At 63.9% G+C, this 25663-nt stretch overlaps 2 protein-coding genes across 3 annotated transcripts; both read left to right on the top strand.

The window, feature by feature from the left end:
• The first annotated feature begins 45 nt into the window (after positions 1-45).
• Positions 46-16643, top strand: SPAG5 (sperm associated antigen 5). The gene is made up of 24 exons (XM_067565943.1): positions 46-171; positions 622-768; positions 1286-2550; positions 2691-2883; positions 3988-4107; positions 4651-4743; positions 5197-5331; positions 5946-6065; positions 6455-6547; positions 6980-7114; positions 7409-7523; positions 7992-8085; positions 8356-8437; positions 9662-9795; positions 10209-10374; positions 10564-10672; positions 11494-11568; positions 12040-12163; positions 12759-12870; positions 13432-13512; positions 13686-13838; positions 14370-14423; positions 14629-14709; positions 15255-16643. Exons 1-24 carry the CDS (start codon positions 115-117, stop codon positions 15369-15371), a joined length of 3855 nt encoding a protein of 1284 aa, XP_067422044.1. The 5' UTR covers positions 46-114; the 3' UTR covers positions 15372-16643.
• A 1071-nt stretch (positions 16644-17714) lies between these two features.
• ALDOC (aldolase, fructose-bisphosphate C) lies at positions 17715-25254 on the top strand. 2 transcript variants are annotated; one of them, XM_067565947.1, is made up of 9 exons: positions 17715-17831; positions 20101-20246; positions 20814-21025; positions 21412-21466; positions 21686-21846; positions 22413-22496; positions 22866-23040; positions 23656-23855; positions 24406-25254. In XM_067565947.1, exons 2-9 carry the CDS (start codon positions 20135-20137, stop codon positions 24499-24501), a joined length of 1095 nt encoding a protein of 364 aa, XP_067422048.1. In that variant the 5' UTR covers positions 17715-17831; positions 20101-20134; the 3' UTR covers positions 24502-25254. The 2 variants fall into 2 exon arrangements, with proteins under 2 accessions (XP_067422048.1, XP_067422049.1); XM_067565948.1 differs by lacking the exon at positions 17715-17831 and adding an exon at positions 17924-17940.
• The last annotated feature ends 409 nt before the right edge of the window (positions 25255-25663 follow it).

Here is a 25663-nt window from a genome sequence, read left to right on the forward strand (position 1 = left end):
CCTCGTTCAAACTGGCGGGCGACGGGCCCGAGCCGAGCCGAGCCGAGCGACGGACCGACCGACCAGCCAGACAGACAGACAGCCAGCTAGCTAGCTAGCTAGACAGCCCGCCCCATGGAGGCCGCCGGGCCCGGGACCCCCGCCGAGGGCGCGGCTCCGGCTCCGCAGGCGGTGAGGGCCCCAGGGCGGCTGTGCCCTGCCACGGGCCGGGGCTCCCGCTGCGCCTGGGCGGGCCGGGTGCGGGTCTCGGGGGGGGCCGCGGGGTTCGGGGGGTCTCGGGGCTGGGCCGAGTCTCGGGGCGCGGGGGCGGGGCTGGGCTGGGCCGAGTCTCGGGTTTCGGGGGGGTCTCGGGGGGCGGGGCTGGGCTGGGCCGGGCCGAGTCTCGGGGTTTGGGGGGGTCTCAGGGTTCGGGGGTGTCTTGGAGTGCCGGGGGCTGGGCCGAGTCTCGGGGCGCGGGGGGGTCTCGGGGTGCCGGGGGGGCTGGGCCGAGTCTCGGGGTTTGGGGGGGTCTCAGGGTTCGGGGGTGTCTTGGAGTGCCGGGGGGCTGGGCCGAGTCTCGGGGGGCTGGGCGGGGGCTAGCGGCGGGTCTCTCCCCGCTGAGCGGGTGTGTCTCGTCCGCAGCACCGGAAGGCCGCGGGCCGGGCCCCGCTCCAGGACCTGTCGCTGCAGCAGCCGGCCGGGCCCCCGCCGCCGAGGCGCTCCTGCAGCACGCCGGAGGCGCTGGGCTCCTGCTCGCTCACGCCGCTCTTCAGCCGCCTGCGGCTCAAGGTGCAGCTGCCGGGGATGGTGAGGGGCGGGGGGCGGGGGGCGCGGAGCCCCCGGGCGGCGGGAATCGCACATAGCACGGGGGGGCTCCCCCTGCTCCCCGGCACTGACCCCTGCACCCACCTCCGCTGCAGGGCGGGGGTCTGTTCCCTGCCCCTGGGACTCTGACTTCCCGGCTCTCCGCCTCTGACGTGCGGGAGGGGGAGAAACAGCAGGGAAGCCTGGCTGCCGCTGGGAGGGAGTCGGTGTCTCGCCCTGGAAGAAGACAGGGAGGGTCCTGCCCGTGCCCACTCCCCGCAGCCTGCAGAGCTGTGCCGCCCTTGTGCCCTGCGGCCCTGAACATAATCCTGTTCTCAACATGCTGCTTCTGTAGGCAGCCAGGAAGCTGGAGACGGACCTCCTGGGGGCAAGTGGCTCAAAGCCCTCCAAGCAGGATGGCCGGCCGTGTGGGTCGGAGGTGCAGAACTGCAGTGGGGCGGGACTCTGCGCTTCTTGACCTTGTTTTTCCTCTTCTGTGCAGGATGGCAGAAGTACCTTGCCCGGCTCCAGGACTAAACCGGCTATAAAAATCTGGGCCGACTCCCTGCCAAGCATGAAACTTAACCCCAAAAATACACTGGAGGAAAACACGGCTTGGCCTGATACAGAGGAGCAGCAGCCGGGTCTGGTTCCAAATATCCGCGCTCTGCCAAAGGCTCCTGAGGGGGCTGGTAGCCCCCATCCAGTGGGTGAGGGGGAAAGTGCCCCATCTGCCATTTCTCCTCATGGGGCTGAGTCTGGGGAGGAGCCTGTGCTGGGGGTGGTCGTGACCCCACAGGACAGCTTGGGGAGGTGGAGGGCAGACGCTGCAGACACTCCCCAGTCAGACAGAGAGGTGGAGAAGGACGATGCAGACTGGCCATGTACACCTGACACACCTCCTGCTTCTGAAGTAACAGCGAGGACGGCTGTGCATCACACAGACTCGACCCCGGCAGAGAACGGTGCCGGCTCCGCGAACAAGCCCTGCCTGGACAGTGACCCTGCAGACCCCGGGGCCATCCAAGGCACTGCTGCCGAGCCGGAGGGGCAGGAGAAGCAGAGTCGCACTGCTGCAGCGGTGGTCTCCGCAGTCCCTCCAGGATGCTCTCCTGAGAGGCCGTGCTTGTTCCTAGCACGCTCTGCAGATGGGGGGGACCCTGAGGAGGCGTCAGCGATGCAGGCGCTCGGAAGCCTTCCTCCCTCTGAGGAGAACCACCTCTGGGCCGTGACTCCGGAGGCAGATTCTCTGCAGCCTCCCAGCAGCCTCCATGCCCTGCAGGAAATGGAAGGAAGTAGCAGTGCCCTGCCTGTCCCAGAGGGAGCAGGGTATTGCCCCCCCTCTTTTGGTGGTGACCAGCCCAGCCGGCTGGTGCCTGAAGAGGTCTCCTTTCAGGCGTCTGTCTTGAAGGATGTGGCTTCCAGTTCTGTCCAGACGCCGTCCCTGCAGGGAGGAGCAGCCGTGACAACCCCGGTGTCCTCCGCTGAGATTGGATGCAGCGTGGCCAGGACCATCTCCTGGATGACCCCCCTGGCGTGGCTGGAGAAGAACGTGCACACCTCTGCTGTCTTGGAGTCCCTGAGACATAGCCTGCCGTTGCCTGCTCTGCAGCAGGATGCTGGCACAAGTGTCACTCCAGTCTCTGCCTTCTCTGCGGGGACCTGGATGACTCCCCAAGCGCTGCTGGAAAAGAGCATGAACACCTCTGGGGAGTGGCCTGTCTGTGCAAAGGACAGTGCTGCAGAAACGGATTCTCTGCTCTGGCAGTAAGTTTCCCCAGGTCCCTGGCTCAGTGCTGACCCTGGGGTTAGTCGAAGCCCAGGCAGCTTGAACCGTGAGCCATTTCTGTACTTCCCGGGGTGTGCGCTCCACACAGCCCCTCACAAATATCTTCTCCCCCCACCAGCTGTTCCCGAGAGCACCTGAGCGCCCTGTCCCGGCTGGAGCTGGAGGGCCGGCTGGAGAGCACGCTTATCATCATTGAAGCCCTCTCCTGTCAGCTGCGGGATTGGCAGCAGAGCCAGTGGCCCGTTCCTCGTCTGGGGCCCGCAGACCAGAGAGATGTGCTCACGCAGACTGACATCATCCACCCCAAAGCAGTAAGAGGGGGCCCACTGGAGAGGCGGATCACGTGTCTGGGGTTGCAGCGGGATGCCCCCAAGCTGAGCACAAGGGTGCATGTGGCCACGACCTGTGCCCACCTCCCCTCTGGCTGAGTAGCTCGAACTTCCTGCCTTCCCTACTAGTTCATTGCACACTAGATAGTGGCGCCTGTGATTGCAGCCAGGCAAATGCAAATGCAGTGCCAGGCAAGATGAGGGGAAGGGTGGCCTGCCACTTGGGAGACCCAGCTTCAATTCACTTAGCCTCTCTGTGCCTCGGATTTCTCTGTCCCATGGGGAGAATAGCCCTGCCCTGCCTCCCAGGGCGCCGTACGGACAGACACGCTAACGGTTTTGAGGTACTTGGATGCTGCAGAGCTGGGAGCCATACAAATACCTTAGCTAGCTAGTGCCTCTGCCACACTGGGGTGTATCCAGAACCTCGGCTGAGTCTGCACAGCAGTGCTGAGCGCTCAAGGTCTCTAGCGCTGGTGGGCCAGTGCGGCTGGGACTCCTGCACCGCAGCTGGTGTATGGACTCCAATGTTCCAGATCCACAGTCCACGTAAAGTACAGGAGGTCCCCCTGGGGGTAAGTGGAGCGGAAGTGATGTGGGCTGAGTGGGGATCATTCAGTTCGGAGCTGATGAAACCTGGTCCCGTGGTCGCTATGGTGCTGGCTAACTGAATCATGCGCATGGCTGGGCCGACTCTTGCCAAGTTGGAGAGCTGCAATAGTTGTCGCTGACCCTGGCCTCCCGATGACTCTCGCCTGGCTGCACTGCTGACCACCGGCACTTCAGGGAAGGAAGCTGCAGGCGAGCACGTCCCCAGCCAGTGGGTGGGGGAGAGTGGGGCTGCCTCCCGTGGCACGTGGGGCGTCTGGGGAAGGGCAGCAGCTGGGGGGCGCTTGTGGCGGTTGGAACGAAGGGTGATGGAAATGTCATGGGAACTGCTGAAGTCTAGCTCTGCTGGCAGAGACGCTGCCCCGGGCAGCCCGTCCCTGCTGTGTTCAGCTGCCTGCCTTTGCTGAGCCCCCGCGCTGGCTGAGAGGCCGTTCTCCTGCCCCTGTGGGTGATGCCTTGGGGTGGAATGTCTTTCAGGAGGAGCAGCTTTATCATGACTTGTATGTGGAGTCCAGAGAGAGACTCCAGGCCCTGCAGCGGCACGGGGAGAGCGAGCAGGCTCTGAAACAGGAGCTGGAACAGGCCAGGCAGGACATGGTAGGTCCTCCTGCGGGTTGGGTATGGGGTGGGTACTTCCAGGCCAGCTGTCCACGCCTGGCTTCCAGTGGGAGCTTGTTATGCTTGCGGGGCCATCTCTCCGGGGCTAAGCAGAATGCACTGACTGCTTCTGTGTCTCGAGAGTGGCCCCGAGGGCAGCTCACTAGTTCCCAGGTGCGTGGCTCTGCTCCCAGAGCTGAACCGCCCCACCCCCGATGTTGTGACCATGCTGATTGCACTGCTCCGGGGACAAATCCACGGGCAGTGAATGGCAGCTCTAGGGACGGGTAGCTTGTCTCTTCTTCGAAGTGGCCTTCTGCTCATGCACATTCGGAGCCGTTGGCCTGTTCTGATGGCAGGACACTGCCTAACGAGGGCTGTCACTTGAACAAGTTGCGCTGCTACCATTGGAGGCAATTTGGCTACACCAGCAGATCTCCAGTGGGCCCTGGACCCTTGGTTGATGCCATAGTCCCAGCAGCGGCCTTTTGATGGGATTCCCAAATCCACGTCTGTGGTGCTAGTGCCCCTCTTGTCTTGCAGAGATCCTGGACTGTGGAGTCTCGGTCATTCCTGGACTCGGCAAATACTTCACTCCAGAACCTGCAGGAAGACAGGAGAACTCTAAGCCAAGAGGTGAGACTTGAACAGGACACACTGGCTGCGGCAGGCTCGGAGAGGCTCCGTGGCTGAGACTGAGCACTAGTGTGTGCACATCAGCCCCCGGAATGTGTCTTCCCCTCCTCCCCCGGCGCTGCTCTCCGAGCGTGGAGCCCATGGAGAAGCTTGACGTGGTCCACGGTGCCCTGGGGTAGTTACAGCACTCACCGCTGGGATTTCACAGGTGGCTCAAGCTGGTGAGACTTGTCCCAGTGGAGCCGGTCGCAGCGCCTGTGTTGCGAAGGCTCTGGGTGGGGTGAGTCACCCTCTAGAGATAGGGAGGTGGCCCAGCTTGCTGGCCCCAGTGGCCAGTGTGTGGACTGGGTGAGCTGCAGGAGCATGTGGCTTGGCTGCGATGGGCCTGGCAGCTCTGTGAAGCACTCGCCTCTCCAGGCTTTCCTCAGGGGCGCTCTCCTCCTCCTCCTGCAGCAAGACCAGATGCGGGCCCTGCTCTCCCGGTACCGGATCTCGCTGGACAAAGTGGCGGCCAAACTTCAGAGCTGCCTGGAGGAGCGGGATGAGATGAGGAGACGGGCGGCCGAGGCCCTGAAGGCGAAGGAAGCGGTAACGGCTCTGACCCCCGGGGGATGCTGTTCAGAGGGCAGGGCTGAGCCATGGTGGTGCTGGGCCCAGAGCATGCCCTGCGCCGCTCGCTGCCCCACTAGCGGGGGAGGAATGAGAGCAGTGGGCAGGACTGGTTAGCCTGTGCCTGGGGGCCGGGGCGCTGCATGCCAGGGCCGACTTCAGCCCCCTCGCTGCTAGCTCTGCGGTGCTGGGAATTCCTTGCAGCCACCCCAGTGGCTGGGTGGCATAGCCTGTCCCTGGGGGAGCCCTGGATAGCCTCCCTCAGCCGGCACGGCGTTTGCAGTCCCACTGGCACTCGAAGAGGGTGCTGGGTGACCTGTCGACAGGGAGCTGTGCCGGGGCCAGCCCCTCCAATGGGCCCTCCCCAGTGCTTTAGCAGACACACGTAGGGCTAGCGCTTCCTCCTCGACATCAACAGCTAACTCTCCCATGTGCGGCAGCTGCCGCTACTGTGTGCAGGGCTGGGAAAGGTGCTGGGCTGCTCCAGGCCTTGGCCGTGGGGCTGGCAGGGCTTCCGGGCGGCACCTGGCCTTGGCGCTAGACTGGTGGGTCACAGTTAGAATCCCCACATGCACACGTCTCCCCCACCCCAGGCAGATCTGGTTCTGGAGACCTTCCGTGTCGATGCCAGCGCTCGGATCCGAGCCCTCGAGCAGGGACTGGAGTCTCAGAGGGAGCTGTGCACCTTCGTGGAGGAGGCTCGTGAGCAGCAGGTAAGGCAGGCCAGTGGGCTCCGGGGGGTGTCTGACCCTGCTCTCGACCCTCTTAGCCTGTGGGGCCACCGAGCTTGCCGGGAACACTGCAGGCTGCCGACGGAGTGGGCGTAGTTGGGCTCTGCTGATCCCCCGCAGCAGCCTGCTATGACGCAGCTTTGGGTGACGTGCTCCTGTCCACTTGTCGCTACCGTCAGCCAGGCTGGGAGTTACCACTCACCAAAGCACTGCCTGCTCTCAAGCCATGAAGCTGCCTAACGCAGGTTCCTCTGTGCTTCCATGGGGGTGACGGGTCACACCATCATATCCACGGCCGGCCCAGGACTCTTGGCCACTGCCCATGTCCCAGCAGCCGCATCTGCAATGCTAGTGCCCCTCTTGTCTTGCAGAGATCCTGGACTGTGGAGTCTCGGTCATTCCTGGACTCGGCAAACGCTTCCCTCCAGAACTGTCAGGAGGACAGAAAAACCCTAACCCAGCAGGTGAGATTGGCAGGCTCTGAGCTTCTGTAGCTGAGACAGTTGAGCGCTCATGTGTGCGCATCAGCCGCTGGAATGTGTCTTCCCCTCCTCCCCCGGTGCTGCTCTCCGAGCGTGGCGCCCATGGAGAGGCCTGGCGGGCCCACGGTGCTCTGGGGTAGTTACAGCACTCACCGCTGGGATTTCACAGGTGGCTCAAGCTGGTGAGACTTGTCCCAGTGGAGCCGGTCGCAGCGCCTGTGTTGCGAAGGCTCTGGGTGGGGTGAGTCACCCGCTAGAGATAGGGAGGTGGCCCAGCTTGCTGGCCCCAGTGGCCAGTGTGTGGACTGGGTGAGCTGCAGGAGCATGTGGCTTGGCTGCGATGGGCCTGGCAGCTCTGTGAAGCACTCGCCTCTCCAGGCTTTCCTCAGGGGCGCTCTCCTCCTTCTCCTGCAGCAAGACCAGATGCGGGCCCTGCTCTCCCGGTACCGGATCTCGCTGGACAAAGTGGCGGCCAAACTTCAGAGCTGCCTGGAGGAGCGGGATGAGATGAGGAGACGGGCGGCCGAGGCCCTGAAGGCGAAGGAAGCGGTAACGGCTCTGACCCCCGGGGGATGCTGTTCAGAGGGCAGGGCTGAGCCATGGTGGTGCTGGGCCCAGAGCATGCCCTGCGTCACTCGCTGCCCCACTAGCGGGGGAGGAGCAAGAGCAGTGGGCAGGACTGGTTAGCTTGTGCCTGGTGGCCGGGGCGCTGCATGCCAGGGCCGACTTCAGCCCCCTCACTGCTAGCTCTGCGGTGCTGGGAATTCCCTTTGGCTGGCTGGGCCGGGGAAGCTCCCAAGGGGCACGGCTGAGCAGTGGGTCAGGTGCTATGGTCTGTTGCAGGCTTCCAGGGAGCTGGAGGTGGTTTCCAGGAGGCTGGAGGAAGTGACTGCGGAGCTGCAGGATTCTGTGGCCCAGCTGGATCAGCTGACTGTGGCAAACTCGCGTCTGGGAGCAGGTATATCTGCACATGAGGCTGGATCTGTCACCGTCTGGTATGGATGTGCAGAGCTGGTAGGAAAGGCCCTAGCGGTGACAGCAGCTGGCCCTTCAGGGGGTGAGACTGGGTTCCCGTGAGGCCAGGGAGATGCTCGTACAGCCACACCTAGTGGTGAGCTGTTCCCACGCTAGGGCTCCCCAAGCCCAAACCAGCCCTCGCTATGCGAGCTGAGCCTCTGTCGGCTGGAGGTAGCTGCCTGTTCCGCTGGGATGTCGTTGCCCTGTAGATTTCTTGTAGGGCACCTGGCTGACAGCTCCAACAGCTGGATGAAGCGAGAAGCCGTCCTGTAGTCCTATATTCAGGATGCTGCTTACAACCTGCGCTGGGGTGGGCAGGCCAGGGTCTCCTGCCTTCTCAGTTTTGCACAAAAGGGTCCCTGATGCCAACTGTGCAACTCTAACCGCAGTGCTGTGCCCCACCCCCTAGATCTCAGCACTCTGCTGAGAGACCTGGCCAGCCTGGAGTGCGAGCGGGACGAGCTGCGAAAGAAGCTTGCAGACCTGTCACAGGAGACTGCACGGTGAGTCTCAGCTGCTGAGGCTGGGGGGGTATCGGGGGGCCACAGAAACAGAGCTCGGTGCAGGCCAGTGACTGACTCAGTGAGGAACAGAGCGTGATATCCTGGGGTCTCTTGGACAATCCTTGTCCTGCTTTTCCCTCCCCTGAAAGTCGCTTCTGTTCTCTGAATGGATCTCCTGAGCAGATCCGCCCAGCCGCTTCTGCCTGGCTCCCCCTCCCGGGCACAGAGCTGCACATGGTGACTGTTCTCTTCTTTCCTTCCCCATCTCAGGCTGACCAGGGAGAAGGAGCTCCTACGGCAGGAGCACGCGGGGGTGCGGCAGGAGCTGCGTGAGATGACGGAGTGCCGCGAGGTAGAGCTGAGGGGAGTGGGCTAGCCCGTCTGTGGGGCACAGGATGCTCACTGTAATAATGGCACATGCCCCGTGACACTGTTGTTGCTCCCCCCACTGGCAGCCTGCCCAGACCATGATGTTCACTCCTGAGTGCCGTTGCCTTCTCCCTGCACGTAGCCCAGAACTGGAGCTGCCAGGTCTCACTAACTGCTCAAGTGTCCTTTCCAAAGCGGCACAGAGGGACACCGAGAAAGCTGGGTGTCCTAACTGTTCGGGGTGCAAATCATCCTGGTCCAGGACTTGCTATACACGGTGCTAGACTGTGACACACAACCGCTGCCAGCCGGAGCCAGTGTCCCCAAAGGACCTCTCTGCCTGTGGGAAGGGACAGCCTTGGATCTCAGCCTCCTTCATTGCTCTGAAAAGCTGCGACAACAGCCCTTGGAGGCCACCACTGACTTTCCATCACTCCTGAACCAGTCCGCCCTAGCTTCCAGCATCTCATGCAAGTGCTTGTTGTAGACCGCTGCTTTTGTACCATGTGGAGGCTGGAATCCCAAAGTGACAGGAAGGACTGAGCGCTCGCTCCAGCAGCGCTTGAGAAAGCCGTGGCTAAAGTCCCGGGAAAAACTGGCTGAGCGTGCAGAGGGATTGGCACGATGGATTAGGAAGGGCTGAGAAGGCTTATCTGTGCCGTGTGAAGCAGCTGCCTGTGGCGAGCTCTGCCCAGCCATCTCTGGGCTAGGGACTTGGGTGCTGAACTCTTCAGATCCCCCTGGGACTCTGACGGGTGGCAGCAGATCTGTCCTTGGTACGCCCCAGGGCAGCGAAGTACTGCAGGCCTAGTCAGCTCCTCCTGTGCTTGCTGGCAGACAAGGAGATGGGGGAGCAGTGAGGCGTGGAGACAGGGCTCTGATCTGCCAGCACTCTGGGGAGAAGGGGGAAGGCTACAGAGCTTTGCTGGGCTCTGAACCCCAAGGCCTGTGACAAAAGATCCCAATACCAGGGGGCCAGCATTGCCCGCCCCAGCCCCTCGAGTGAGAGAGGGGGTAGGGTGAGGAGTCTCAGTGTGGGCGTTTGCAGAAGGGTAGAGTAAGAATTCAGCTAATGCCTTCCCAGCTCCTGATCGGAACGTGGCCTCCTTAGCTATTCCTGGCTGGCACGTGCTGAGGGTCCCACGCTGTACCAGCTCCTTCTCCTCCATAGTAAATCGTCACAGGCGTGTCTCTTCCCTGTCCCCAGTTTATCGACCAGGAGAACCGTGTGTCCCGTGAGCAGCTGACGGAGACGGAAAACGAGCTGAAATCCACCCTTGCAGTGCTTCGGGAGCGCAGCATGCAGTACGAGGACCTGAAGGACGCCTACCAGCACCTGCAGTAAGACAGCAGCTCCGCTCTGCCCCCTCAGCTCAGTGTGTGCCTCCCGCCCTGGGGAGCTGCATCTGGCACAGGGAACCAAGAGCCCCGGCCAGGGAGAAGGCCAAGTGGCCTGTCTTTGTTCAGCTCCTGGTGGGCAGGGTCTGGGAGGCAAAGGGTGCCCGTGTGGACAGCCCCTGTGCGGATCCACAGGAGCTCTGGCTGGGCCCAGCTGGGTTCACCCTCTGTGGGTTTGTTCAAACTGCAGCTCCAAGTGCCACTCTGTGCTCTGCTGCTGAACCAGAAACTCCACCACAGCAGCCCACGGGCTGTCCCCGCACGGCTTCCATCCCCCCCCCCCCCCCCCCCCCCCGAAGGGCACAGGGAGTGTGGGTACGCCCTGCGCGTGCCTCTGACTCCCTTGTTCTCCCCAGGACAGAGCGGGACACCCTCTGCCAGGAGCTCCATGGCAGCAAGGCAGAGGTCCTGGGCCTGCAACTCAACAGAAGCAAAGTCTTGACGTCCTCCCTGGAGCTGACTCAGAGCAAGGAGAGGCTGCTGGACCTCGCTGCCAATCTCCGAGCTGCCCTGCAAGGAGAGGTAGGCGCCCTGGCTCCAGGGAGTCTAGGAAACTGCCCTCTGACAGTAGATCAAACCCATCCACAACACGCTCTGTAGCATGGGTCGCTCCAGCGCCTCTGCCCCGGGAGAACAGCGCTGTCTGCACTGCTGCCTGGGCTCCGCTGGCATCGGTGGTACAGCCACTCGGACCTTCTCTTGTCATTGAAGGCGGCTGATGCTGCATGGAGGAGCAAAGCATGCACCCCTGCCCGCTGCACCCCTCGCTGTGTGCCCGTCTCCTTCGTGGGCAGCGTCTTGAAAGCTGTGGCAGGAAAAGGTAAGATGTGGCTGTCTGACATTGCTCATTGGCTCCGGTTCTTGTCTCCTGCCCGGCCTGGGCCTGCTGCTCCAGAAACCGGGCCTACGTGGCAGGGGCTGGGTTGGGGCTGCATGGGCAGAGAGGAGCCTGCCAGGCACCAGCCTGCGCCGCTCGTTACCTGCAGCCCTGGCGGGCCCTCGCCCTCATCCCTGTATTGGCAACACAGCCATTGCCGGGGGCGTGGTGCCCTTTCCCACAATGCTCTGCTCTGCCACGTGCACAGGGTCCAGAAATACAGTGACCTTCCCAGCCAGCCAGTAGTGGCAGCTGCTCCCACAGCGCGGAGGCAGCCTCCAGGCTGTCAGTGCCCTGCTCTCCTGCCGGATCCTGCGGTTCCTCTCTGCCTTCCACTGCCGGGCCGGGAGTGGCGGATGAATTCTGATCAACCGGCCATAGAAGTGACAGCAGCTCGGCCTGAGGCCCGGAACAGCACAGCCCTCGGCCTGCTCTGGGCTGCCTCTGACCCACAGAGCTCAACTGCTCCAGTGGGGTGTCGGGGCTTCTGTGGCAAGCAAGGCCCAGGTCCCTCGATGCCCAGAGCTCTGGGTTAGGCCTCCTTCCCACATGGCCCGTTCCACCACAGGGGGTCCTTGCCGGAAAGCACAGAGCCCCGGGCTCCTCCCGTGGGGCCTGGTGAGGGGATGCTGTGGACAGGGCCTCGGCACCGGTCCCCTCTCAGGGGTCAAGCTCCAGGGACTGAGAGGAGAAGGGTGTGTGTGTGTGTAAGTGTAAAAGTAAAAAAACCCAGGGCCAACCCTCTCTGACCCTCTTTGCTCCAGGTGTCGATGAAGAAGCTGCTGAAGGCTGCAGCGCGTTTAGCAAGGTTGAACCTGCAGCTGCTCAGAAGCCAGAAGGTAACGGCCCCCTGTCTGCCCTCTGCTCCCAGCCCTGGGCACTCGCTCCCTTGCCAGTAACCGTGGCCTAGCTGGACTTCAGCCCTCGGTGCAGCTCACCCCAGGGTAAAAGGGGCGGTCCCCTGAGCAGGCTCTCCCAGGGAACAAGGCCTGTTACCTTCATCCAGGAGTGACCGGTTCCCTCTCGTGACCGCTCAACAGTGGGAGAAAAGGAGCAGGGCCTGGGCCGGGGGCCTTGGCTGTGCAGGTGGGCTGAAGTAGGCCCCTTTTCCAGGCGTAGCGTCTGGTCTGTCCCTGGCCTGGCACTGCCCCAGGCCTTGCTGGGTATTTAAAGCGGAGCATGGTTGAACACGTGGGGTTGTTTCCTCTCTGTTGCCCTGCTGTGGCTCCCCTCCATTGGGGGCTAGCCCTATGCACTCTGTTGCACTGCTCACCTGCCCTGGGAATGGCTGGTGTCTGCTCTGTCCCCAGAGATCGAGGAGAGCCTGCTGGAGACTGCCTTGGAGCTGAGATCTGCGGTCACTCACCTCATGGCTGTGAGCTCCCAGACCCAGGAGGTGGCATGCCGTGAGATTCAGGAGCTGCAGGACAAAATGTGAGCTGAGCGTCTGGCCCTCAACTCACAGGAGAGCTACGGGAGTGCTGGGTGGGCGGTACCACTGCCACATGCTGACCTGTCTCCCCCACCGCCACGGGGCCCTGCCCAGCCCCGGGCAGCCGCACAACTTCTCCAGGGCTGCGATCCCCAGGCCCTCACCGTCACCCCCTCCAGCCGGAGGCCAATAAGCCCCGGTGGCAATTCCATGCACATAGCTGGGCTGGGGAGGGATGGGACCCTCTGGTACCCTCAGCAGGCCTGGCGGGCTTTGGCTGGGATGTCCCCTCCTCATGGCCCTAGATGACACACACAGCTGGTGGGCTGATACTATAGAATGACCACTCCACACCGCGTACAGTCCTGAGGCCTGGTACTTGGAGGGGCGTCTTTGGCGCAATGGGTCCCAGAACTGAGCCCAGTGGCTGCAGGACCGTGTCAGCTCGAGGGGTGTCCTCCCCATCAGCACTGGGGCAGGAGAGCAGCCGCTGGCTCCCCGGGGCAGCAGGGTGGGCCTGAGTGCCCGGCTATGGAATCCACGGTGGATCTGCTCTATGCCCCCTGAAGGGACTCAGCCCAGCTCTTCCTCTCCTAGCGCGGACCGTCAGCACCGGTTGGAGAGCCTGGAATCCCAGCTCCAGGCAGAGATCGATGCCCGGGATGCAAACATTGCCAAGCTGAACAAGGTCCTGAGAGTCCGGTTTCAGGTGAGCAGGCACCAGAACTGGGTCATGCGTGAGCTCCCGGGCAGAGCTGATCTGGGACGTGGACCAGGCAGGCTCGGATTCTAGAACAGGAGAATCTGGGTAACTGGCTTTTTCCAAATCCTGCAGCTGCTGTCTAGCCTGATTTAACTTCCAAAGCACAGCACTTGTGTGGCTCCCCGGGGTCCCAGGCTGAGGGCACGTTACTGTCGGCAGAGTGCGGAGAGCCTGGCACGGCGGCTCTCCAGGAGACCTGCCCCCACGGCTGTGCAGGCCCCATTGTAACATCTGCACGGGGGCAGGCAGGGATCCTGCCCCCTCGCTAGCTGGGGAGATGGGAGGGGCTGGTGAACTGGGGCCCGGGCCCAGCCTGCTGCCTGCCTCCCACCTGTTCTCACTCTGCCTGGTAGCAGCTCATCACAATAGACTAAACCCACCAGCCTCCTCCCTGGGGCCTGGCCCCTCTGCTGCTCCTTCCCTGTGACTGCTCGGAAGGAGGCGCTGGCGCCCTGCAGGCGCAGCTCAGGGAGACCCTGTCCTAAGCGCTGCACCCTCTCTCTGCAGACCGAGAAGGAGCTGCAGGCCGTTGTGCGGCAACAGGAAGAGAAGATGCTGCAGCTGATTGACCAGAGCGGGGAAGTCACGGTACCCACCTCTGCGGGCTGGGGGGGGCGTCAGGTTAGACCCAGGAACAGGCTCGGCCCTGCTGCCCGCTGGTGTGGGCCATGCTTGTGCTGTCCGGCGCGTGGCACCACACCAAGGCGCTGGGGCGAGTCCTGCCCCACTCCCCAGCGTCTCACTGGCTTCTCTCCCCTCAGAGCTTGAAGACAGAGGTGTCTCAGCTGAAGCGCCTGCTCCAGCGGGCGGAGACGGAGGCGGAGGTGCTGTGGGAGGAGATGAGGGGACGGCAGCCCGCAGTGACGATGCTAGATGCTGGCGCCGTCCAGGAGAAAGTCTGGCTGCGGCAGGAGGTGAAGCCAACAATGCCTGGGCCGGGGCTTGGCAGCCGGCGGCGGGGCATGCTCTTGGCCTAGAGATATTGCATAGCAGGGGCTGGCTGCCCGGAGACGGCTGCCCGCACAGGGGCTCTTGGTGTTCGTTCCCCTCGGCCGTGTGCCCCCTCTTGCTACGACGCTGTGGCTCGTTTCTGTGGGGGCCCTGGTGTAGCAGGCCTCTCCGGTCCTGAGCCCACAGTCCACCCCCCTAGCCATGCTGGCGCTCCCGGCGGGGGGCACAAGTGCTGTGCATGGCTAGGCCCTAGACAGACACGACGCTGGCCATGGGCTAACGGCCGTGCGAGCCTAGCCAGGGAAGGGGAGGCAGTACGTGCCCTGGCTGGGGGTGGCAGACGCAAGGAGGAGCCAGCTCTTTGGGGGCGGGGGCGGTTTGGCTCTCCCTGCCCTGAGTCAGGCTCTGGCCTTGCTTCCCCAAGTCCCGCTGGGGCTGTGGGCATGGGCCTTCCGCTGCATCGTCCCTGAGCAAATGCTTGCCTTGTTTTGCAGGTGAACAAGCTGAGGGAGCTACTCCTGGGGAAAGAGCACGAGTACCAGGACCACGTAAGGGGCAGGGCCTCGGGTGGCAGCGGGGTGGTGTGTCTGCAGGGAGCCCTGGCTGCACCGTCCCCTCGCTAGGGACTGCTCAGGAGCCTCTGCCAGGCCTGCTCTTGCTCTGCTCGCTCTTCCTGCCCGGCTGCTGACTAGTTACAATGCCGGCTCTGGGCTGCTCCCACCTGTCTGCACAGCTCCTGTTTCTCCTTTGCAGAAGAGAATCCTGGAGGGGAAACTCCATCAGGCCCAGAAGATGCTGAGGAGCCGTGAGGAAATGCAAGAGAAGATCAAAGAGGTGAGGCCCTTCGGGGCTGAGGGTCCCCTCCCCACAGCTGCATGCCTGTGGTAGCGCTGGTCCAGCTCTTAGCCTGGCTCGCTGACTGACAGCCTGTCTCCAGCTGCTGCTGGGGAATGGGCCGGGCCCCGCACCTGACAGCACTGCTGATGAAGCTGCCTTCAGAAGGCCCTGGTCCAACTGCAGGGTCTGGCAGACGACACGTGTGAGGCCGGGCACCCAGGAAGGGTTCTTCCATCCCGTTCCCCTGTCCCTGAGGGGCTCCCCACCTGTTACCACATGCTGAGGGCAGTAAGTGGCTTCTCTGCAGTCACTGAGATACCCACGGGCTGCTCCCTCTCCTACCTTCTGGGAAGACTCTGGGTCCTGCGAAGGCCTGTGCATTGCCCCTGGCTGCCAGAGCCGTTCATGCAGCTCACAGTTAGGGCTATGGATGGAGATCTCCACTTGAGGTGGCCGGCCTGTCCCGTTGCCAGCTGCTGGCGGCGTGGTCCCCACCTCCAGGCTGCCTGCAGCTCTTCTAACTCTTCTGCCTCCTTTCCCAGACTCTCTCCTCCATCCCTGACGTGGTGACTGCCAGCTCCCAGGAGTTGCAGAGCCTGCTGGGCTACCTTGGGCTGAAGCTGGCGGATGGCAATGGATGCTCTGGGGACGCACTGTAGCCATGCGACGCGCCTAGTGTCGGCAAGCCACCGTGCCCGGCTTCCCTTGTATTTTAACAGCGCCCTGTCTTGTGTTACTGGTCCTGTCTGGAACGCAGGTGGGCTGGACTCCAGTGCTACTGGTAGACATGTATTTATTAAAGTTTTTACACCCTGCAGTGCTCAGCCTCTGGGATCAGGCAAGGGCTCGTGGGGCTACACTGCCATGAGCTCTGCGTGACAGACAGCTGCCACGGACCGGCGGGAGTTCATTCCTGGGCTTGTCTGCTGCCTGCCAGGGAGCACTCATTGCAGCTGTCTGAGCACACCTGGCATGCCAACCTTGCCCTGGGCAGAGCAGCCTGGCTCCACCGCCCCTTTCCTGCTGCTCCTGGTGAGGAAGTGGAATCACTGTCAGAACAGGGGGCCCCTCTGGCTCTCCCTGCATTGCTACAGCCCCCTTCCTTGGCAGGGCTCGCTCCTCTGCCATGGTGTTCCTTCTTCGGTCCCCAGTTCCCGGCCCCCTGCTACCTACAAACGCACTGACGCAGCCAGGCTGCTCTGACCTAGCTTCCCCTCCACACAGGCTCCTGTTCCTGGTGTCCTACATTCTCAGATCGATCCTTTCGTAGGGCTGAGATCTGCCTGAGAGGCGGCAGGGGCAGGCTGCTTTCTCTCTCTGACCCCGGGCTCGTGGGGGTGAGGTGTGTGTGACTCCCAGGGCCAAGCCCCTCATCGGCCTGTGGGGCAGTGCAGCCTGGGCAGGGTGAGAGAGGGAAGGTATCGGGGGAGGGGGGGTGTTGAGCATGCGGCTGAGATGGGCCGGTGCAGCATGCCTAGTCCCAGCTGTGTGGCCAGGCTCCTCTGTCCCTGTCCCTCGGGCTGGGTTCAGCAGGGGCAAGCTGGTGTCAGGCAGAAGCTGCTTGGGTCCTGCCTGCATCTGCTCCCTGCAGCATGTGGTGTCTGCTCTTGGCTTGTCCATAGCAGCTCTGGGGGGGAGCAGGGGAGCTCTGAGCAGGGAGCACCCCTGCTGGGACTTCCCGCAGCACGGAGTGCTGAGATGGGGCTTGCTTTACAACCCTCTTTACTTGACTCAACCTTCTTTCCTGTCTACCTGGAACAGCTGCAGCATCTCCCACCCTTGGACGCTTAAGGGAAGCCCTGCCGTGGAGTCTCCTTGCTCCTCTAGGACCTAGCCTGGCGCTGGCTCCCCTGTGCTCTGGGTACATGGCTCTTAGCTGCAGGATTCTATTGATTCCCTCCGGGCTGGGGCTGCTGCCAGGCCAGCACTCGCTTGTGACCACAGTTAGAAGGGCCTGAAATCAGCTGCATGGAAACAAGCGCTCTGCTTTTCAATGGCTTCACGGGCTGGGCTGCAGGGTCACCTTGTCTTTCTCTGCAGCAGGGCCACGCTCCCTTTGCCCTGAGCGGTAGCTGAGGTGCTGTGTGACTGAGTCTTGGCGCCCAGCCTCATCTCCCTATCCCACCCCTCCCTGTTCAGCTTATGGGACTGGTTCTGTAAACAGCCATGTCTGGACAGCTGGGATCCGATCCACCCCCTGCCTCGGCACGCTGCCCGAGGGGACCCCAGTACCTACTGCCTCATTGAGGGCTCTCCTCATTCTGCCAGCATCCTGAGGAGCTGAGTGGGGGGGGGAGAGCCCCTCTGCTAAGCAGCCCTGGGCAGTGCAGGCCCGGAAGCGCATGTGGCTCTAACGCTCCAGTTAGCTCAGAGGCGCCATTCACTCCTGGACAATGGACTGGGGCAGGCTTGGCAGCTGGAAGGGGGAAAGGCCTGGCAGCTGCTCTGGGGCCCACTGGGGGCCTGGAGAGGAGAGGGGCTGGGGCTGGCGCACACGGCCCTGCTCCATCTCCAGGTCCCAGGCCTGGTCCTGTTTGGTGCAGGGCCAAGGGTGGGAACTACAGGGGTTCTCGTCAGGCCTGGCCCTGTGTGGGGGCAGCTCACCCATCGCCTCCTGCCGGCCTGGGTGCTGCTGTACTGCTAGCCTCCGGCATGGGTGCAGGGAATGCCCAGGATGGATTCCTGCCTCCCTGCCACAGCCCAGGGGCTCGATTCCCCCCACAGCGGGTTCACGGGCTGGGGGGCAGGGGCAGGGCCTGGGGCAGCCCCTGCTGCTCAGTGGGGGGAGATGGGTCTCTGTTCTCCCTGCGTGTGCGGGACTGCCCCATGGAACCTGCCCCATTGCCCCCCGTTCCCCCCCGCTGGGAACTGCCCCATGGCCCCCTGCTCCCCCCGCTGGGAACTGCCCCATGGCCCCGCCCGCCCGCGCTGCAGAGGCCGAGGTGCCCGGGGCGGGGCGGGGCGGGCCGGGCTGAGTCACGGGCCCCGCCCGCCGAGTCACGTCGCTCTGCGGCACGTCGAGCCTCATCTACCGGCTCCGGAGCCGCGCAGCCCGCAGAGCCGCAGTGCCAGCGCCGGGAGAGCCCAGCCCAGCCCAGCGCAGCCAGCCCGGCCCGCCGGTGAGGGGCAGCGCCTGCAGCGGGCCGGGGCACGGAGGGAGCGGCTCGAGGGACCAGCCCGGGGCTGCGTTGGGGCAACTCGGGGCTGGGGCGCGAAGGGCGGAGCAAGGTCACCGGCCCCCCGCCACCGGGCTGAGACTGCGGAGCGGACCCGCGGCGGGGGGCTGGTGGCAGTTGTGGGGCTGGTTGGTGGGGGGCCGGTGGCTGTTGTGGGGGGCAGAGGTGCGGGGGGGCTGGTGGCAGTTGGGGGGCAGAGGTGCGCGGGGGGGCTGGTGGCTGTTAGGGGGGGCAGAGGTGCGGGGAGGGCTGGTGGCTGCTGGGGGGCAGAGGTGCGGCGGGTTGGCGGCTGGGGGGCTGGTGGCTGTTGGGGGGCAGAGGTGCGGCGGGTTGGCGGCTGGGGGGCTGGTGGCTGTTGGGGGGGCAGAGATGTGGGGGGGCTGGTGGCTGTTGGGGGGCAGAGGTTCGGCGGGTTGGCGGCTGGGGGGCTGGTGGCTGTTGGGGGGTGAAAGCATTTTTGCGGCTGGGGACGTTTGCCCGCAGGCCAGCTGCCGCCGGCTGAGCGTGCGCAGACACCTCGGAGGCGCCAGGGTCCACAGCGATGCCCAGCCGCTGAGTCCCGCACCTGGCAGGACAGTCCCATGTCTGGCCCCATGGCAAACCTGGCCGGCAGAGCCGGGCCCCCCTCGGCAGGTTCAGTGGACTGGCCGGGGCCCCGCGCTCCTGCCCCTTTCTGGAGGAGTCCGTCTGGCTGGGCGGGGGGTCTCTCAGGGGCTTGGCTCAGCTGGCTGCGGATGGGCTGGCCAGCACTGGCTCTGTGCCATGGCCGTTCCCACGTAGGAGCCGTGAGCCGCGCCGTAGCCGGCTGTGCGGGGAGCTGTGCGTGTCTGGCTGGGCCTGGGCTTCCTGGCAGGGCTTCTGAGACTCGGTCCGGTTGCCTGGGCGCTGCGAGGGCGCAGACAGGCTCGTGGCATTGCTGTGCCTCACCTGGCGTGTTGCAGGCTTGTCCTGCCCAGCCAGTGGCAGCTGGCGAGGTTCCTGGGCTCCAGCTGGGCTCCCTTGGAGCAGCAAAGGCTGCGCTGCTGGAGCAGCGGGTCTCTGGGACAGGGGCAGTGCTGTGCACGCGGGCAGTGGGCTCTCGGGAGAACACCAGCCCTGCTCCCTGCACCGGCTGGAAGGCGGGTTCGAGTTCGGGGCTGGGAATCGGGTCTCCTGGCTCTGCCCCAGACTCGCTTTGTGTGAGCAAGTGGCTGTCCCCACGTCACGCTGCCCTTGGCTGGGAGCAGGGGAGATGCTGCCGGAGCCGATAACTCCCTACACCCCATCCAGCTGGGCGGAGCTCTGTGGATTTCCCAGACCTGCTTTGGCTGGCACCAGGCTGGGGATGTGACTAGAGCAGGCCAGACACTCTGTGGAGGGGGGCGGGGGGGCTGCCTTCCCTGCACAGCAGGGGCTGGGCGGCTTGCGGGGGGCTCGGGCTCTGTCCCTGGGTCTAGGCTCGCACAGCAGAGAGCAGCAAAGCCCTGAGCTGGCGGGGGTGGGGAGCAGCTGGCTGGGTATCGTGCGGCAGCATCACCGCACGTTGGGGCCTGCGTGCATGTTATGTAACGTGCCCACCAGTGGGCCTGAGCCCGGCAGAATGAGGCGGATTGGTTCAGGCCTTGGTCTCAGGGACAGGAGCCCTGGCCAGACGGCTGCTGGCAGAGGCAGGGTGGCAAGCGGCTGCTTCCCCTGTGCTTGGCATATTGACCCCCTGTGACAGCCACGGAGGGGAGAGGGTGGCACTCTCCTGTCCCCCCCCCCACGTGCCCAGGACTATGCCGGCCAGGGGGCTTGGCTGGCTTGCGGATGGGCTCAGTCCCCGCTCCGTGGAGCTGTGGGGGAGAAGGAAGCAGAGGGTCGCTACAGGCTTGGTCCCCCTGCCCATGGGGGGCAGCGGCTTTAGCAACTGCCCTTGTTGTATGGAAGCAGCAGCGCTGCAGCGTCCTGGCCATCGCCTTCGGTGGTGATCTGAGAGGGAGGGGGCAAGAGCTGCCAGCTCCTGGGAGAGGCTGGGACTGGCCTGAAATCTAATCCCCACCCCGCACTCTCCGGGAGAGCTTGGGATGGGAGCAGCTGAGCCGGTGGGCCAGGGTTTCAGCAGGGGAGCGGCTGACAGAGGTAATGGCATGTGCTGACCAGCGCCAGGCTGGGCTGCTCGGCGGGGAGAGGAGGGGACTGTACCGGATTCTGCCTTTGTCTAACTCCTCCCTCACATCTCCCCGTCGCCCAGCCTGTCGCGCAGGAGAGTCCAGCCATCAGGAACCATGACGCACCAGTATCCCGCGCTCTCGGCTGAGCAGAAGAAGGAGCTGTCTGACATCGCACTGCGAATCGTGGCCCCGGGCAAGGGGATCCTGGCAGCGGATGAGTCCGTAGGTTGGTCTGAACAACGCGTTGTTGGGGAGAACGACCCGCAGTCCCCAGGGCGTGGGTGGGCGGCGAGGGCTGGCCCCGGGCTCCAGCCGGGAGCTTTGCCTCGGGGGGTGCTGAGGTTCTAGGAATCGGTGCAGAGCTGGCTGCTGCACTGCTGACGTGCCTGGGAAGGAAAAGGTGCGCGTCTGGAGACGTGGGGCGCTGCCTTTAGAGGCCTCCGTCTGGGCAGCTCTTGCTGCGTCTTGGCCCCAGTCATGTTCCTCTCGTCGGCCAGAGAGATGAGCCCGGAGCCAAGGGCCACGCTGAGAGGATCACTGGGGGCTATTTATCTCCTCTCCCCCAGATGGTGGCTGTTCCCTGCATTTGTGCCCCAGGCGGCTGCTGCCCCCACGTGCCCCTCGCTCCCCGGGCATTGGGTGTAGGTGGTGGCTGGTGCTGGGACCCAGCGCTTGGTGGCTCCGAGGCCTGATCCACTCCTGCAAATCCTATGTTCCTCTGGGCTCCCTGGGCGCTTCTTTCCCCCAGGGAAACGCGTCCCATGTGTCGTCCATGCTCCCCTCTGACCCCCAGGAAGCATGGCCAAGCGCCTGAACCAGATTGGGGTGGAGAACACGGAGGAGAACCGTCGGCTGTACCGCCAGATCCTGTTCAGTGCCGACAGCCGGGTCAAGAAGTGCATCGGAGGCGTCATCTTCTTCCACGAGACCATGTACCAGGCGGCGGACGACGGCACCTCCTTCGTCCAGATGATCAAAGACAAAGGCATCGTGGTGGGCATCAAGGTGGGTGGCCCAGGCTGCTGTGGTGCGTGGTTCTGCTTGTTGTGGGCCGGGCCCCGGGGCCCTAGACTCCTGCGGCCCCACGCAGCAGGCCTGGTGCTTGGCTGCACTGCAGCGTTGCTGCCTCAGGGCTGCTTGGACTCCGCAGGAGGCGCCATCCGGGGAGGCCCAGCCGCTCAGCCTGGCAGCTCAGAGAAGCTCTGCCCCCGTTGCCATGGCTTCCTGCCGGTTGCCATGGCTTCCCTCGGTACAGGCAGGGCTGCTTTTGCAGAGCCGGCGGCTCCTGTCCTATTCCCTGCCAGGCCCCGGGAGGGGGTGCGGGGCTCTGCCGTGGGGCTGGGCCCAGTCTCCAGCTGGCCTCAGCTCTGCCGTGCCCGTTCCCTTCGCAGGTGGACAAGGGCGTTGTGCCTCTGGCTGGGACCGACGGCGAAACCACCACTCAAGGTATGAGACGCCACTCCGTGCCCGGGGGAGCTGAGATCCGGAACGCTGGACAAAATCCCCAGCGTGTCTGAAAACGGCGGCGATTCCCCCTGCCCCTGGGTGGGTGGAGCTGGGGCAGCTGCCTGTGCCTTCAGCATGGGGATCCCCGTCTGCCCGGGAATGGGTGGCGTGGGGGGCCGCGGCTGGCCTGGCTGAGGGTAGCTGTGTATGTCGGGGCAGGTCTGGACGGGCTGTCGGAGCGCTGTGCCCAGTACAAGAAGGACGGGGCGGACTTTGCCAAGTGGCGCTGCGTGCTGAAGATCAGTGAGAACACCCCCTCGTCCCTCGCCATCCTGGAGAACGCCAATGTCCTGGCGCGCTACGCCAGCATCTGCCAGCAGGTGAGAGGGCAGCACGGGGGAGCGCCAGGCTGGAGCCCGGCATTGCTCTGACTGTGCCCATGGCGCGCCGTGCTCTGTGCACCTTCCAGTCAGATGCAGGCGAGCGTGGGCGCGACAGCTCTGACCCCAGCCAGCCAGCGGCGCCTGAGCCCTGCAGGGTCTTTGCCCCTCACTTTCAACAGCGGTGTGGGGGCTGGGTCGTGGGAACCAGGAGACCTCTGCCTGGCCAGCCGGCCGTGCTGGCGCTCCGTCCCTAGCGCGGTGAGGTGTTTCCCTCCCCAGCCGGGGGTGGTTTCACACACGCAGGCCGGGCCCCAGTTGCGTTATGCACTCCGTGGCTTTGCTAGGCCCAGGCTGCGGGCCCCCTGTCTGAACAGGGAACGTGTGCCTGTGCTCCCGCCGGGGTGGGGGACGACAAAATCCTGGCAAGGCTCATGCGCTGTGGGGACGATCCTGCGCTCCCCATCGCCCCCTGCAGAGCAGCCCATGGGTGGGAAGGCCCGTCTGGCGTGTTTCCTCCTGCTCTGCCACATGGGCTCCTACCTGTAACGTCTTCCCCGGTGCAGAACGGCATTGTGCCCATTGTGGAACCAGAGATCCTGCCCGACGGAGACCACGACCTGAAGCGCTGCCAGTACGTGACCGAGAAGGTGAGCCTCTCGCAGCAGGGCGATGGGGGGGGGGTGCTGCACAGTGAGGCCAGGAGGCGATATCTCAGTGGAGCTGCCTAGAGAAATGCATCCAGCCCGGCTGCTGTTCCGGTTGCCCCGTTGTCTCCTGCAGCCTGTGCATGAGGGTCGCCAGGGCGCTCGAAAGGCCCTGCAGTCTGAACTACCCCCCTGAGGGGCAGAGAACTCCATGCTGGGACGCCACCCCGGGCCCAGCCCTGCCCCGGCACTGGGACGTCCCTAGCAGCTTCCTGGGCTCTGAGCAGGACTCTCTCCTGGGAAGACCTGGGTGCTGGGCACCGAGGGTGCAGAGCACACCTGGGCGCTCAGCACTTGCTGCCTTGCTTTCAGGTGCTGGCGGCTGTGTACAAGGCCCTGAGTGACCATCACATCTACCTGGAGGGCACGCTACTGAAACCCAACATGGTGACCCCCGGGCACGCCTGCCCAACCAAGTACAGCGCAGAGGAGATTGCCATGGCCACCGTGACTGCGCTGCGCCGCACCGTGCCACCCGCTGTCCCAGGTAGCCAGGGTGCAGAGAAGCTGCATTCGAGCCCGGGATGCTGGAGTCCAGCTGGGCTGGCGTGTGTTGCGTGGTTCCCAGCTGTCCCTGCCTGTGCACTGACGCTGGGCTCACGGGGGAGGCTGATATGCTCTGCACCCGGGCCACGGCTGTGACAAGCGCGCTCACGCTGTAGCACCCTCGGTTTTAAAACGGGAGGGTGCCACTGGCAGAGTAGGCTGCATGAAGCTGCCTCTTCACTACAAGCGCTGCAGCAGCAGAGTTGTCGTGGAGATGTTCCTGCATGGACGGAGGGGGTTTTCTGTCGCCCCCTCAAGAGGTGGTAGCTACGTTGGCCAAAGAGTCCTTGGTGCTCAGGGCGTGACATTTTTCCCAGCCCTGAGCAGTGCAGCTAGGTCGCTTGGATTCGGAAGTGGAGGCCAGACTGGTGAGAGCTGAGCTCGCTGCCACCGTGGCCACGCTCTGCTAGTCCTTGGGGTGTGCTGCAGAATCTGCTCTCCCAGTGGGCATTTGGGGGTGGGCGGGGAGGCTGTGTGTGTGTCCTGGGCTGTCTGTCAGCATCTGGGTTTGAGTGGGGGTTGAATCCCCACACAAATATCCTGGTCTTGTTTTCAGGGGTCACCTTCCTTTCTGGGGGGCAGAGCGAGGAAGAAGCTTCCATTAACCTGAATGCCATCAACAACTGCCCCTTGGCCCGGCCCTGGGCTCTGACCTTCTCCTACGGACGGGCCCTGCAGGCCTCAGCGCTCGGTGCCTGGCGCGGCCAGAAGGACAACGAGAGCTTTGCCACGGAGGAATTTGTGAAGCGTGCTGAGGTACGGAGCAGGAGGCCGGGGTCCGCAGGGAAGAGTCTTTTCCCCAGTTCCCTGCCCGGGGAAGGCTTGGGCAGCAAGGTCGAGGAGGCGTCCTGCACTCAGCGGGAACTGCCACCCCCAGCTCCTGCGCAGGGTCCGGAAGAGGGCACCACTTTGAATCTCACAGTTCCTGGAATTGTCCATTCATGCCCCAGTGTCCAGCGAAGTGTCGGAATGAGCCCAGTGCATCACGGGAGGGCTGGCCAGAGCCAACCCCCAGCTGAAGGGTGACACCAGCTGGGAGTACATGTGGGGCCAATGTTTGGCATGCCTGGAAGTGGGCCCCAAAGTCCCCACTGTAGGCTAAAAACGATGTCTGGCGCGCACAGGCGGAGGAGGCTGAGTGACACCGTGCCGGGGGGAGAACATTCTCTTCCCTAGGCAGACACACAGCTGGAGTCCTCGGCCATCCCATGTTGTGCATGGGGGGTTGCGGGCGCAGGGCCAGGGGCGCAGACTTGGCGGTCCGTGCGCTGGCGAGGATGCTAACTGGTCTCTCCCTGCCTCTTAGGTGAATGGTCTGGCCGCTCTTGGCAAGTACGAGGGCAGTGGGCAAGACTTTGGAGCTTCTGGGCAGTCCCTCTACGTGGCTAACCACGCCTACTGAGCCCTGGCTCAGCCTCCAGCCCACTGACTGCCCAGTCTCCCACTCTGCTACGTTCCATATCCGCCACCAGTCACACCCAGCTTTCTACTATAGCCGCCGACAGGAGCCCAGTGCCGTTCAGTGCCCCGAGGAACCCGGTGCGGGGGAGAGGAAGGGAGGAGCAAGCCCCACCTCGATGGACAGCCCCCGTCGGGTGGTTTCTTTCAGCTGCTAATGACTTTGTGCCTGTGAAGGGGGCAGGGAGGAGTTTGGGGGGCAGGTGCCCTGGCAGAGTCTCACACGAGGGACTGGCCTAGACAGTCCACGCTGCACACCCCATCCACGGGATTTCCTTTCCCTTTAATTCTCTAGTTCTCCATTAAGGTTATTGGGTGGAGGAGGGAGGAGAGCCAGGCTGGCCGGGGGGTGGGAGGGGAGATCCCCTGTACCCAGGCCTGGCCCTCTGGCAGAAGGCCCCATTCACGGGGGATGTTGCATGCAGGAAGCGTGCTCCGGTGCCCTCTCTCCACCTGCCCTGTGGGACCCCACGCTGCATTAGACTGCACTGTGGTGTGAAGTTGTAGCTTCGCAGTTCTGATTGTGTGCTCCCCACCCCTGCAGTGCTGTGCTGCTGCTGCCACCGCTCTGTGTCTGGCTGAGTCAGGTGTGAGCAGCTGATGGTAGGGGAGCCAGTTACTGCCATGTGTATTGTGTTCCCCATATGCACCTGATGTACCAAATAGTCTAACAAATAAATCATAGGGAAAGTGACAAGCAACCGCTTCTTCCATATGGGGATAGGGATGGGGACTGGCTGCTTTCTCTCCAGGAAGGTGGCAGCCCATTTAACAGGGGAACCTGAACTGGGGTGGGAGAAATAAAGCAGCTGCTTCCAGCCACACACTTCTGGAGCAACACACCCAGATGGAGACTGCTTCCACATCCAGCCCTTCCTCTCCCAAAGCTTCCCAGTTCCAGATCTGTGCTGTCCGTTACAAACTTCCTCTCCAAATCTCCCTACTGCTTCAGCGGGTTAGTGGAGTTTTCCTCACTTCCTCCACTGAACTGCCTTGTGCTGCTAAACCGCTGCCAAGTTCCACCCCAGGGGTGGCCGTGCTTCAGTAGTGGGTGAAGCTATCCCTGTGCAATTGATGGAGGAGCTACACAAATCTCTTGCTGTGTG

The sequence above is a fragment of the Emydura macquarii genome, unplaced genomic scaffold (genome assembly GCF_026122565.2).
Source record: "Emydura macquarii macquarii isolate MOO-44397 ecotype Brisbane River unplaced genomic scaffold, CSIRO-AGI_Emac_v2 contig_2699, whole genome shotgun sequence".
NCBI classification, from domain to species: domain Eukaryota; kingdom Metazoa; phylum Chordata; order Testudines; family Chelidae; genus Emydura; species Emydura macquarii.